We start from the raw sequence: 14,979 nt of genomic DNA on the forward strand, positions 1-14,979 counted from the left end.
AGTAGGGTGGAATTTAGGACAAAGGGTGATTTTTCTTCTACTGCTGCTCTCAACTAACTTTGAAATTTTTTCTTCTTGCCCCCAGCAGCATGCCAGGCTGATGCCTTAGTGCCTAATTCACTGTCAGCCATGTCAGGTTAACTGACTGGTGCAACTGAGAATTTTAAAGGGCCATATACATTGAAGATTCCACTCTTCCACCTCGGGTCCATTGTTCAGGATCCAGAAACGACAAAGGGAAAGGCACAGTAGTCTGTTTCTCACTGGTCCCAGCCCATTCTTTCCTGCATAATTTCCCTTGTTTTTGTTCTGGTTTCTTGAGGATGAGAGGAATGAGAGGCAAAAGTAAAAACATTCCTCTGACTAGTGGGGATTATTAGAAATTTCCTCTTGAATGTGAATGGCAATGACAAGGATGGCACTCAGATGTTGACTCTTCCTTAGGGCACGTACGTTATGTTCCTGAGAACCACTCACAAGCCCAGATCTCCATGTCGTCCTGCTCTCTGGAGAGGAGGTGCCCTGACCACACATCATTCCTCAGCACGGGGAGCCACTGTCTGCACTGCAGCGCCCTCTTCTGGAGGCTCTTCTCACGCTGCCCTGCTGTGGGGCAGTCTCAAGAGGATTAAGTCAGCTGACTGTAAGATATTCTCTTGGTCCACAAACTCACCAATCTTTGTACGACCAAATGCTGGCTCATGTCTGCTTGTTTGGCTATCAGCCCCATCTCGCACCCACACCTCAGATTCATCATAGTGAAGACAGAAATCACTGCAACTCCATACTCAAATTCTCCCTCACACTGCTCTACCACCAGGAGATAGAACAAGTGACTGATTTCACAGACATGCCAAGCTCAGTGTAGAAACACAAAACCATGAACAAGGAAGGCAATATGACTCCACAGAAGTCGCACACTAATTCACAGAATTAGGCTGTGAAGAATGGGAGACTGGTGAAATGTCAGAAAAATAATTCAAAAGAATGATTGTAGACTTACTCAAAAACATAGAGAAACAGTTCAATGAGATAAGGAAATCAGTACATGGTGTGGAGAAGAAATTCTGTGTGGGGAGCAACTGGGAGCAACTCGGACTAGACTAAGTTACTGGAATTAAGACTTATTCTATGCATCTGCTTTCCCACAATATGGTGCTGGGAGAGGAGAAAACAGCTTCTACGCAGCTGCCTCTTGCCAACTTGAGTGATGACCTCCAGGAGCTGATCCTGCTCCTGATTGGAGGAGAGCAGCGTACTCGGCGTGTGGGCAGCCGAGTTGGGATTGGCGGAAGAGGACTATAAAGGAGGAGAGAGACAACATGCACCAGGAACATCTAAGGGGAACATCTATCTGAAGGAATACCTGTGCAGCCCCCGAGAGAGCCGGCCGGCGGTGTGCCGCTCCCCTGCGGAAGTGGGGAAAGTGGCTAGGGGGAACCGCCCTTCCACGGAGGTGGAAGGGTCAGTAGCCAACCCGGGAAGAACCAGCAGCAAACCCGGGGAGGGCCGAGCAGACGAAAGAACAGCGCAGGGTCCTGTGTCGTTCCTCCACGAAGAGGGGGAGCGACATAATGGTGCCGTGACTTGGATATGAAGCCTACGCAGGGTTTGGTGTCGTTCCTCCATGAAGAGGGGGAGCAACAATTCTGAAACGTGATAGAGGCATTGAAAAAATAAAATAAATGTTAGAAATGAAGTAGTCAAAAAATCAAATAAAAATTTAATAGAAAGTCTTAACAACAGACTTGGTATGGCAAAGGAAAGAATATCCAATATAGAGGACAGCTCTTTTGAAATATCACAATCAGACAAAAAAAAAAAAAAAAAAAAAAGAAGAAGAATATTAGAAAGACCAAAACAGTGTTTGAGATCTGAGGGATACAATCAAATAAATGACCAAATATAAGAGTGTTAGGAGTTCCTGAAGCTATGGAAAATAAGAAGGTCTTAGAAAACCTATTCAATGAAATAACAGCAGAAAATTTACTTGATATGGGGAAAGATATGGACATCCAAATACAAGAAGCATATATAATCCAAAATCAGCATGATCAGAAAAAAATCCTCACCACCACACTACAGCCAAATTTAGAATACTTTAAAGTTTGGAAGAGAGAAATTCCAGAACACTTTTAAAGTAAGTCCTATCAGACTGATAACAGATTTCTCAACTAAAATAATGTATGAGAATAGTCCAAGTCCTAAAAGAAAAAAAAAAAACCTGCCAACCCAGAAGACTTTAGCCAGTGAAGGTCTCATTCATAAATGAAGATGAAATGAGTATCAAGCAGGACAAGCAAATATTGAAAGAATTTTTCACAACCCAGGTAACCTGACAAAGGATACTTAAGAAAGAGAGAAGGATAATCGGCATCACAAAAGAATGCCAGGGCAGAAGACCTGGTAGTAAAAGCACAAAGGAGAGTCAAGCAAACAATAGGGATATTTATGTGAAAATGACAGGACCAAATCATTGGTCTTCAATTATAACTTTGAAAGTAAATGGACTAAATTCTTTAATAAAATGATGCACACTGGCTAATTACTTAATAAAAATAAGACTCACTTATATGCTGCCTATAAGAAACACACTTCACCAATAAAGATACACACAGACAGAAAGTGAAATGATGGTAAAAAAAAATACTCCATAAAATGGAAATCAAAATGAGCAGGGGTAGCTATACTCATGTGAGATAAAATAGATTTTAAGACAAAAACTGTTAAAGAGGCAAAGAGGGTCATTATGTAATGATTGAGGGATCAATTCAAGAAGATTTGAATACAGTAAATACAGATAAATGCCTAACCCAAGGGCACCCCAGTTTAATAAAACAAATATTAATGGATTTAAAGAGACACATAAACTGCAGTATACTAATAACAGGGAACTTTAGCACACGACTTTCATCAATGGATAGGTCAACCAGACTAAAAAATTAAACAAAGAAACAACAGAGCTAATCTATACTACATACCAAATGGACCTAATAGATAACAGAATATTTCATCCTACAGCTAAAGAATACACATCCTTTTCATCAATGCATAAAATATTCTCAAGGACAAACTATAAACCAGGCTATAAAACAAGTCTCAACAAATTAAAAAATATTGAAATCATATCATGTATCTTTTCTGACCACATGGAATGAAGGTGGAAATTAACAATAAAAGAAACTCTAGAAAATATACAAACACATAGAAAATGAACAACATGCCCCTAAATGAACAGTGGGTCATACAAGAAATCAAAAGGTAAATAAAAACTCTGTGAAATGAATGAAAATGAAAACACAACATATCGACACTTATGGCAGACAGCACAGCAAGTACCTAAATCAAAAAAATTGGAAAGGTATCAAATGAATGTTGCAACAATGCATCTCAAGGAGCTAGAAAAACAAGAACAAACCAAACTCCATATTGGAAGGAGGAAAGAAATAATAAAAATTACAGAATAAATAAATAAAACAGAACTAAAAAATCTATACAAAATATTAATGAAATGAAGCTGGGTTTCTTTAAATAAGCAAAATTGATAAGCTGTTGGCCCAACTAACCAAAGGAGAGTACACCCAAATTAATAAAATCAGAGATGAAAAAGGAGATATTATAATTGATACTACATAAGTGCAAAGAGTAATTAGGTATTATTACAAAGAACTATATGCAAATAAATGGGAAAATTTTGACAGATTTCTGGACACATACAATCTACCAAAATTTAGGCACAAAGACATAGAAACCTGAACAAACCAATAACCAAGACTGGGATTTAATCAGTAGCAAAGAATCTCCCAAGAAAGAAAAGCCCAGCATCAGATGGCTTCACTGCTGAATTCTACCAAACATTTAAGGAAGATGTAATCCTGATTCTTCTTAAAGTATTCAAAACAAGTGAAAAGGAGGACCCTTCTAAAATTATTCTATGAGTCCAATATTACCCTATTTCCAAAACCAGACAAAGATACAGCAAAGAAAGAGAAACACAGACCAATACCCCTGAAGAAGAAAAATGCAAAAGTGCTCAAAAAAATACTAGCAAATTGAATGTAAACAACATAACAAAAAGATCACCCACTTAGACCAACTGGGATTTATCCCAGGCACGTATTGATGGTTCAACATATGCAAATCAATAAACATGATACCTCACATCAACAAAAAAACCACAGGACTATGACAATAGATGAAGAGAAAGCATTTGGCATTTGGTAAAACACAACATCCCTTCATGAGAAAAACTTTAAAAACTTGGGTATAGAAGAACCATACCTTAACACAATCAAGGCAATATTTGACAACCACAGCCAGCATCATACTGAATGGTGAAAAGCTGTAAGCATTCCACTAAGATCCAGAATCAGACAAGGATGCCTAATCTTATAATCATTATTCACTATAGTTCTGGAAGTTTTAGCCAGAAACATTAAGCAAGAAAAATACATTGAGGGGACAAAAATTAGAAAGGAGGAAGTCAAATTATTCCTGTTTGCATTTTACATTATCCTTAACATAGGGGAACCAAAAGATTCCACAAAGATACTATTAAAACTCATAAGAGAATTCAGTAAAGTTGTAGGACATAAATTCAACATACAGAAATCTTTGACCAGTAGGATGTTAGTAGATACAAAATGTATAGGGGCTTAATTGGTACTGCAAGTTGGAGCATTTTCTCTTGCACTACTACCATTTTTTGTTCTGAAAATGTGCTTTGGGCAGCTGCAAGAGAAGGAGGATGGGAGAGTCACTGAGCAGTCATGAATCCCATCTGCAGTTCAGAGCCAGTCTCACAAGAATCCAGTCTACCTCAGCGAGGTTTTAGTCCTTCCACCTGTACATGAACAAAAAGGCACGCTCACAAGTCCCAGGTTACTTTTTTGGTGCCAGATGGAAATCTCTTGCATCAATAGCCCACTGGACACATCCTCTGTGTGCACTTCCAACTGCAAATGCTGGAGTTTCCTGCAAGTCAGTTACTTCTTGAATGTGATGTTCACTCTTGCTATTAATGATTAATACACGATGTTTGTTTTCCAGAATTGCAATTATGTGCCATGAATCTTTTATAAATAACCGACTATAACACCATTGGTTAATAATTTCCAAGGTCGGTGTACACCATCTTAAATACTGAAAGAACTGGAGATCCTACAAGTTGTTAAGTAGTTGAAGTATGAAATATATACATAATGCACTGATGGCATTATCACTAATGGCATAATGCACTTAGATCGTAAGTCTAAGAAGAAGTGTGTGTGTGTGTGTGTATGAGTGAGAGAGAGAAACTTCTACTTTCTAACTTTCCCCTAAACACAGATTCTGAGTCAATATGAAAGCATCTGACAGCACTAGATAAAGATGATTACAGCAAAGAATTTAATCAATAACACTTTTATCTCAGCAACACACATTATCTTTCACCTTTGAAAATGATTTGCATAAATGTCTATTCTTAGCTAATCTCAGAGTAAATAAAGACCAAGCTGTCTGAAGTCAGGAAAACACTAGAGGAGAAATAGCAATTTTGAATGTCAAGCGAAGTCTGTGATCAAGACCAAGTCATGGGGGTTTCCCTGATGACAGAATACTGCAGGATCCCACCAGTCACATTAATGTAATTTGTCTCAGCAACTCTGCATGCACAGCTATCTTATCTCTTAGGAGAAAACATTAAAGCTGAATCGAAACACATGACTGACAAAGTAATAAAATAATGTTCTGAGGAGGTGTTATGGCACAGCCGCTGCTTGAGAGGCCTGCATCCCAAATCAGAGTGCCTGGGGTTGAGTCCCACCTCTGCTTCTGATTCAGCTTCCGGCCAACACTCTGAAGTGGGAGACCTGGATGGAGTCTGATTCTTCACTTTGGCATGGCCTGGTTCTGGTGTTAAAGGCCTCTGGGAAGTAAACCAGTAGATGGGAGACTCTGTCTCCATCTCTCTGTCTCATCCCCTGGCTCCACTGTTGCTATGCATTTCAAACAAACAGATGAATAAATAAAATATAAGTCTTTAAAGAAAAAAAACTTCAATCTATAATGACTAATCTTTCATCAATAATTTAATTTGTACATAAGAATGACTTCAAACTAGCATTTAGGAATTTAATGATTTTATTTAAAAATGTTATGCTTGAATAGTGTTTGAGAGTCAGTAGAAGGACAGGTTTTACTTTTTAAGACTTTAATTGGCTAGCTGGAACAATGAATACTTCCCCTACATATTTTAGGTAAGTGGGTATAATTTCCAGGGAGGAGGTGTTGTGTCCAAGGCAACCACCAGACCCGACATTGGAGTTGGGCAAAACTGGTTAAAGGGAATCTTAGTCTCTTGGCCATGAGGTTGTACAGCTTGCTGGCATTCAGAGACCCTTACCATGGAATTATCACAGGTATGAGGAAGCTTTTTGATTAGGAAGTAGGAAAATTGACCCATGCATGTAAGAAAGTGTGCCAATTTACATGTGGGATTCTTTCCCAGCTGCACACATACAGCAAAATCACTGAGCTAGCATGGGGCCAACATTGCAGCATAGTGGGTAAGACTGGTGCCTGCAACACCAGCATCCCATATGGGCACCAGTTCGAGTCCTGGCTGCTCCACTTCTGATCTAGTTCCCTGTTAATGTGCCTGGAAGGCACTAGAAGATGGCCCAAGTGTTGGGCTCCTGCCACCCACGTGGGAAACCCAGAAGAAGCTCCAGGCTCCTAGCTTTGGACTAGCCCAGCCCTGGTCTTTGTGGCCATCTGGGGAGTGAACCAGTGGAGGGAGACCTCTTTCTCTCTGTCTTTCCCTGTCTGTCTGTGTGAACTCTGCCTTTGGAATAAATAAATAAATCTAAAGTAGATTACTGAGCTAGCAATTATAGAATCTGAAATCTCCACATTCTGTCGAGGTCTGTTTTTATTGTTCTCCTGTAATTTGAATGGCAACTTTTGTAAGTTTCAGCTAGCTCTAATGGGCTAAAATTATAAGAGGAAAGGTATCAACTAGATTTCCTACTTTAAAGAAAGAGGGCACAGACTCGAGGAGCCCTGGGCTGTGCTGGGATCCATGGCCTTGGGAGTCAAAGGCAGAACCTTCCTCAACTGGAAGGTGTTTCCGGGAAAAGGAAACCCTCCCCATGTTTGTTTACCATTGCTATGAGGAAATACCTGAGACTGGGTGCCTTGTAAAGAAACTGTCAGCTCATGGTCCTTGAACATCCAACCAGCACGGGCACTGGCTCTGGTGAGGGCCCCTCTGGCTGCATGCCATCACAGTACATGGTGATGTAGTGGGGGCATGTGCAGGAGGGAGAGCACACGGTGAGACAGGAAACAGAGGCAGGGCCAGGCTTGCTCCTTCATAGCAACCCTCTCCTGAGAACTAACCAGGGTCACCTGAGAGCCTCACCAATGCCTCCTGAAGGCAGCCCTTCCCATGCCTAATACTTCCTGCCTCTTACACGTACCACCACCTCCCGAAACCCCCACATGGAGGGCCAGGCTCCCAGCTCACGGACTCCTGGGGGACCATGCCAAACTGTATGCAGACCACAGCTTTCCCCATCTAAGAATCTGTCTTTCAGCACTGCCCATTGAGAATCCTTAGGGAACGTGTGTGTGTTTCTCTGCAAGTATACTGAAGTAATAGTGCCAGTTTCCTGATGGGGTTCTGTGTACCTTTAAGGGACTATTTATTTATTTATTTATTTATTTTTTGACAGGCAGAGTGGACAGTGAGAGAGAGAGACAGAGAGAAAGGTCTTCCTTTTCCGTTGGTTCACTCCCCAATGGCCACTGCAGCTGGCGCACTGCGGCCGGCACACCGAGTGATCCGAAGCCAGGAGCCAGGTGCTTCCTCCTGGTCTCCCATGTGGGTGCAGGGCCCAAGCACTTGGGCCATCCTCCACTGCCTCCCCGGGCCACAGCAGAGAGCAGGACTGGAAGAGGAGCAACCAGGACAGAATCCGGCGCCCTGACCGGGACTAGAACCTGGGGTGCCAGCGCCACAGGCGGAGGATTAGCCTAGTGAGCCGTGGCGCCGTCCTAAGGGACTATTTAAATAATACCTTCTGTACCTTCTGCAGCTAAATAATTACTTACAGGTTTGTTCACTGCATTTTTGAAAGCACGTGTATTCTTTTGTATAAAGTCAGGATTGCTAAAACAGATCTAAGAAGAGTGTTTATGGACGGAAACGGTGTACAACTCCCAATCTGTGAGGTGGAAGCATCCACCCTGCACGGACAGCACATGGTGCTCCACCCACCACCTGCTTTCTTCTCACTTTGTCACACTGCCTTTATGTAGTGGTCGAGAAGTCCCTATCTGTAAGAGCTTCCCCTTCTTGTCTTAAACTGTGAACGAGCAGCTTATTTTAAGCAGTGCGGTCTTGGACATTCTCCGCTTAGCATAGTTCTCAGAAAACAATTCAGGGCATGGAAATCTGAGCAAGTGCAGGGGAGGAACTGGAACAGGAAGACGAAGCCAGCAAGAGAGCAACAGGAAAGCTTTTGAGACTTTCTAAAAACTCTCGTGGAGGCGATGCTTAGTGCTTACGTGTGTTTGCGGTCAACTAGCAGGAAAAAACTTGCTTTTTTATTTTTAGCAAAAAACTAATACAGTATCTGAATGGCAGCAAAAACCCTCAAATAATAGTACCTGAATGGGCTAATAGAATAATGGTTGTTAATAACAATGTTACTGGTAACAAGATGATAATTATCAAAGCGACCGTGCACAAGTGTATTTTTACCTGTGGAACCTAATCTATCTATATTCCAGAATTTCTTTTTAATAAATGGCAAAGGTGTTTTACCAATATCCTTCATTCTCTCTGAACACTGACACTTAGAAATGAGAAACACTGAAATGTGCCTAGTCTCACACTGCTAGATCATCATGGGTTGCTAATAATTACTTTTAAAAAGGAGAATTATGAGCTCACATATTGACACACTGAATAATGATTACATTTGGTCAATTTGATTATCTGGCTATGCTGGGCACAAACATGCAGCATGAATTATTGAGACATTGGAAATGTCTGCTAAACTGGAGCATTGTGTGATAAATAAACAGTGTTAGACACATAAATCTCAATTTTGTGATATCTTGGGATTCCATCTGAAGCATTTTTTGTGCTTGCAGTATTAACCAAATCCCCTGAAAGTTATTGATAACCTGATAAGTCAAATGTGTTGGTATACACACTAAATTTGTAACAGTTCTCAAGAAGAATATTTAGGGATGCTAGACTTCCAAAGCCTCACATGCAGGGGTTAACATGATAGATGCTCATTTGCCTGAATGGCAAAGGCAGAGACAAGAAGTTGGGAGACCTGAGTTATCCCTTAGCATGTTCTCCAGGTGCCACCTTGTCATGGGAAAGTCATTTCATAACTGATCAGTTTATTTTCTCTAGAAAAAGTGATGAGCACAAAGCATTCCTGAGGTTTTTCCCAGTTTCTTTGCTAGGCAACTACTGGAGTACTGTGCAGCGGTGGAACGCAAGCCCGCCCTTACCATTCTGTTCCCGCTGCACCCCTGCTGCCAGCAGGTCCGGCTCCCCGAGGCTGATGTCGTTGAGCCGCGTCCCCAGGCACTCCATGCACAGATGCTTGCACCACTCCTCCGCCTCCAGCTCTGAAAAGGAGACACAGCAGCGAGTCAGCCACGCTCCACAGGGCACGGGGAGGGAGGCTGCCAGGGTCCTCTCCCAGCAACTGGCCAGTCAAACATCTGCCTTAGGACAACAATAAAAACATATTCAGGAGGTGAAAAATGACCCTACAATTATTTTTTGTTGGTGGGCAACATATTTTCAAGTGCTTTTAAGTTAGTCCACGGTACTTTTCTCATTTACAAATCAATCTGAAAACATTTGTTTCCTAACTAGATTGATTTAAATTTTGGGAAGACATTGCTGAGAAAAGCAAAAATTAATAGTTGAAAAATGTCAAACTAAATCAGGCAAGTGAATATTTTCCTGAATTTGACTTAATTTGTGTTGGTTGAAGGTTTTATCTTCAATTCATTCTGAGCTGCAATGGATCATTTTTCTTTTTGCAAACATCAAAAAAATCAGTTATCCTTTAAGAAAATTAGTGTAGGATATTACAAGTATCTTTGCTTTCAAAAGTTCCAATTAAAACAAAGATGTTTCTTAGATTATTATTCATTTTACTATTATTACCTGCCCCCCCCCCCATTTCTTTACATTCATGGAGATTTTCATCTTTGCTTGAAACATTAGAGTATCTTCTATCCACACAGAATGAAAAGTTTTCACATGCTTCTGAAGTAGGCAGGTGTACTCTAGTAGGCCAGACCTACGAGATGAGCCTCTGGAAAGTCCAGATGCCGAATGGTTTACTGATGGCAGCAGCTATCTGAAGGAAGGAGTTAGAAAGGCAGACGATAGAAGCCCAAGCACTACCACACAATACTTCAGCCCAAAAGGCGCAGTTTATTGCATTGACTAGGGCTTTACAGCTGGGAAAAGGCCAGCGAGTTAATATATATATATATATATATATATATATATATATATATACAGATTCCAGATATGCTTTCCTTGTGTTACATACACATACAGCATCTGGAGAGAGAGGGGCTTACTGGCCCCTGTTAAATATGGAAAAGAGATACTGGCTCTACTTCAGGCAGTACTGGAGCCTTTAGAAGGGACATCAGAAGGGGGATAACTATGTTAACCAGAGAACTGCACTAGCAGATAGAGCAGCTACACAGGAGAGTTTGGAAATGGCCCTTATACGTCAATCTGTGGAAGCGGCTAAGGAACCTCACTAAACAGAGCCTGAGAATGAATGGGCCCAACAGAGATGCTATACTAAAAACACAAATGGATGGTGGATGCTAAATCATAGAATTATGCTACCAATGGCCACTTAGTGGAAAATTATTAAGGAGATACACAACTCTACCCACTTGGGAAGAGATGCCTTAGTACAACTGGTCTCCTGAGCTTTTGGAGGAAAGGGACTAAATACAGTCATAAAGGAAGTGACTCGCTCCTGGCCTCTATGTTTACAGAATAACCTTCACCACGTAAGGCCACCTCCCCTGCTGACTCCTGTGCAGAGGAGGGGAACATAAACACTGAAGACTGGCAGGTTGATTTTACCAATATGCTCCCAACAAGCAATTATAGGTACCTTCTAGTCTGTATTGACACTTTTACAGGATGGATAGAGGCCTTTTCGACCCGAACGGAGAAAGCACATGCGATGCTTAAAGCCGTGTTGAAAGACATTGTGCCATACTTTGGACTCCCACGGTCACTCCAGAGTGACAATGGACCTTCATTTATATCTAAAAGAACCCCGCAGAACCCAGCAGCTTCTGAGAATAATGATGACCATGCAGGAGACACTGAGAATGCTGGTGACTGAAAGAGCTCCGGCTCATGAAGTGAACTCATTAGATGAGATAGGCAGAGACTTCCAGACCGAGAACAGGCAGGGTCTGCGCCCCTAATCAGCAGGAAGTAGCTACAGAAGATGGAGACTCGACGCCCATCAACATCCCCTTAAGATTAAGGTCTGAAGTCTCTGAGGGGGAATGAAGTAGGCAGGCAAACAGGCTAAAATTGTTAGACTTGTGAACTGGAAGACTACGCCTTCGCCATGCCCCTGTGTGGCCTCATGCCCCTACCTGATGCCTTTGCCAGGCCCCTGTGTGGCCACATTCCTCTACCTGGCCACACCTGGGTGCCCACCAGCCAATCAGGTTAATTAACCACTCTCCTTTGGAAAGTGGGTTAAAAGCCAGGACATGGTGTGGCCCAGTGCAGGGCTCTTCTTCCCTGGCCTCTTGTCAGGAGGGGGCTTGCTGTAGCCTCCAGGGCGCATGGCCTTTGGGCCATGTGCTCTAGGCTTCCTGGCCCAGATACAGGCCTAGTTGCTCTTCCACATGGCTGGTTCCTGGTGCTCGGTATGAACCCCTATTCACCTCTCTCCTAAATAAAGCTCTCACTCTCCTATGCATCTTTCTCACTAAATAAAAGCTTAAAACGTACCATGCTACCTCGTTTATCTGTGCCGGTATTTAGAATTCTTCTCTAAATATTAGGCAAGAACTCTCTTGGGCTTATTAATATTGGGGATTTAGTAATAAGTCCATGGTGAAATCGTAAGGCACCCCAAATTCCGGTAGCACATGTGGCACCCAGGATAGCATTTCTAGGGAACTTTAAAGGGCCACATTTTAGTGTAAATTTTAGGGGGTCTTGTCCGATTTCACTTCCATTCACATTAATGAATTTGACTCTGATAGGCCGAACAGCAAGTGAGGTGGCCAAGGGTGGGGGTCATTCCTGTGTTCCATATTGTGTTGTTGATCGGCCCCAGGGTTGATATTTTGGATCAAGCTCAAGAATCACTGTACAGAAACCAGCTCAGAACTTGTTTCAGACTTTTCCATGGAGCATAAATCTGTGCCACAACAGTTGAGATTTCCTTCAAATCTCTCGTTGCTCTCTGTGGATGACAATCCAGCCTGTACCCTGACATTTTAAACTCTCCATAAAAAGTTACCTATGACAGGTTCTCCTGACTCCAGGGATTTGAATACCAACAGCAGGGCTCAACAGTCAGCACCATTAAACCTGGTGATGTTTTCTTCCTGTGCTTTGTCACAAGGCCTCAGCCTCAAAAATAGGTTTGATCAATGAGCTGTCAAGACAAATTTGTCATTTTGATTTTTATTTGGTATCAAGACCAAAACACATTGTTAGAAAACAAAGACAAGGGAGCAAACTAAGTGCCCCACAGGACACTCTAATAAAAACAGTGCTTCCCATGTTCCAACAGGGAGAGGTATTTCCTTTACAAAAGGCGTGGTTTGCGTATTTCAGGACGCCTCCTTGCTGGTTCCAATCAACCTGATTGGAGGAGCAGGCAGAGGTTCCTGAGAGCCTGGCTCCTCCACGGGCAGTCTGAGGCCTGGTACTGGCTGCTCTTGCTTCCTCAGGGAGCCTGAAAAGAATCCTTTCCAGCAGGCCACTAATGCAGTGACTGCACATTTGGGAGGCTCAGGGCTTCCTCAGTAACGAAACTAAACAACTTTTTTCTTGAAGGATGGGATGCCAGGTTTCAAAGAAAAAGTTACCAGGGCAACCATTCCATCCACTGAAAACAGTTTTTATCAGTATAGGAGTTTTAATTCTTAAACAGTAAAAAGCTTTTCTAACAACAAAGCAAAATAGTACTGGTTAGGCCACTTCACACCATTTTACATACTGTATAGTTAGAAATTCACAGAATTTCTGCTAAGGAAGACACTATTATAATTTTTCTTTCACCTTTCAATGTTTTGAATTTCTCTCAGAGTTCCACAATTTATAATAGTAAATAAAACCACAGGCAATTAACATCCCAGCTGTATTCTTCTACCTAATAGTACTTTCAGCTCTCCACACCTGGAGACGAGGATATTTAAGGTGCTACTGGGGCAAAAAGAAGAATGTCAACCACGGCAGGGCACCTTGATGGCGCTGTCCCTTCCAGAGATTCAGGCCATGCACAGGTAACTTTTTTGTTCTAGGTTTAATGATACAAACACAGCAATCATACAACTGAAGGCTTCTGTGAAACTGGAGCTCACCCTGCCAGCAGAACTAAATGTAAATTTCTGTAAGGACAGAAGGGGAGTGGTCTCTCATCAAGGCAATGAGAGACTCTCAAGGACTTCCATCAGCAGGTCAAGATAGAACCACAGCGCTTCAGCATCTTAGTAATGCAGTAGCATAGAAAAATACAAATAATAAGAGTAATAAAAGTAGAGTACATACAGTCAACATTAAAGACTGAAATGTTAAGTATTTTTTTTTTGACAGGCAGAGTGGACAGTGAGAGAGAGAGACAGAGAGAAAGGTCCTCCTTTTCCGTTGGTTCACCCCCACAATGGCCGCTGCGGCCGGCGTGCTGCGGCCTGCGCACCGCGCTGATGCGAAGCCAGGAGCCAGGTGCAGGGCCCAAGGACTTGGGCCATCCTCCACTGCACTCCCGGGCCACAGCAGAGAGCTGGACTGGAAGAGGAGCAACCGGGACGGAATCCGGCGTCCCAACCTGGACTAGAACCCCGGGTGCCGGCGCCGCAGGTGGAGGATTAGCCTATTGAGATGCCGCAACGGCCTTCATGTGTTTTTGAGTGTGTGTCTGTGTGTGGATGTATGCAACAGGTCAAGGAGCATCGAGGAAGATGGCAGAAATGCAAAGGTATTGACAGGACAGCAAACTGGCACCCTCTGACGGCTGCAGAGAGCCCTGAATGCCTGCAGGAAATGTGGGGCACAGCACTCAGTCCATTCTTTTCATGACTGTAGAGTAATCGACACACTTGGTCTAAGAATTTTGCTGCAGAAAAGCTGCAAATTTTTGAATATTATAAAAGGATTTGGTTTCTTTAATCTATTTTTGATAGTTGCCTTTCAAATAATTACATCTTTCAAAGAAACACAAATGTGTTTTTTATTTGTTCTTTCTTGGCAGTGTTTATGTATTGAAGTGCTTTAATCTTTTATTGCATGCTAGTGTCTTATCATTATTTAACTAGTATTTTCTCTGAATTATTTTTCATCTCTTCCTCTTAGATATTTACAGAACTGAGATTAAATATAAATGCAAGAAGCTGAACTGGCAGCATTTAAACAATTTGTCTTCTATAGACAAAGTACCTTATACCATTTGTTTTTCTTTTCACTCCTTTGAGTTGATACATACTGTGTACTGAATTAAATTTCTTTATGAGGAAATAAGGATATTAAAATGTTCTATACAGTTTTCTATATTTTTCTCTTCAAGATCAAAGAATTTTTCATTAAGATGCCTTTCTCAAATAGCTTGTAGCTAACTTCAGATTCTTAACTCAGGTAGGTAACCTTTGCTCTCCATCAGAAACCCAAGTAATTTTTAAATTATGTACAGGATTAAATAAAGAAATTCAGTACTTCCCAAAAGGAAA

General features: G+C 41.9%; 1 protein-coding gene across 1 annotated transcript in view; it reads right to left on the reverse strand.

Annotated features, from left to right (window-relative positions):
• DOK6 (docking protein 6) overlaps positions 1 to 14,979 on the reverse strand; it is a 496,981-nt gene that overhangs the window by 198,775 nt on the left and 283,227 nt on the right. The window contains exon 4 of the mRNA XM_008261454.4: positions 9,520 to 9,639. Coding sequence (XP_008259676.2) covers positions 9,520 to 9,639 — 120 coding nt within the window. The remainder of the gene's footprint in view (positions 1 to 9,519; positions 9,640 to 14,979) is intronic.

The sequence above is a fragment of the Oryctolagus cuniculus genome, chromosome 10 (genome assembly GCF_964237555.1).
Source record: "Oryctolagus cuniculus chromosome 10, mOryCun1.1, whole genome shotgun sequence".
NCBI classification, from domain to species: Eukaryota; Metazoa; Chordata; class Mammalia; order Lagomorpha; family Leporidae; genus Oryctolagus; species Oryctolagus cuniculus.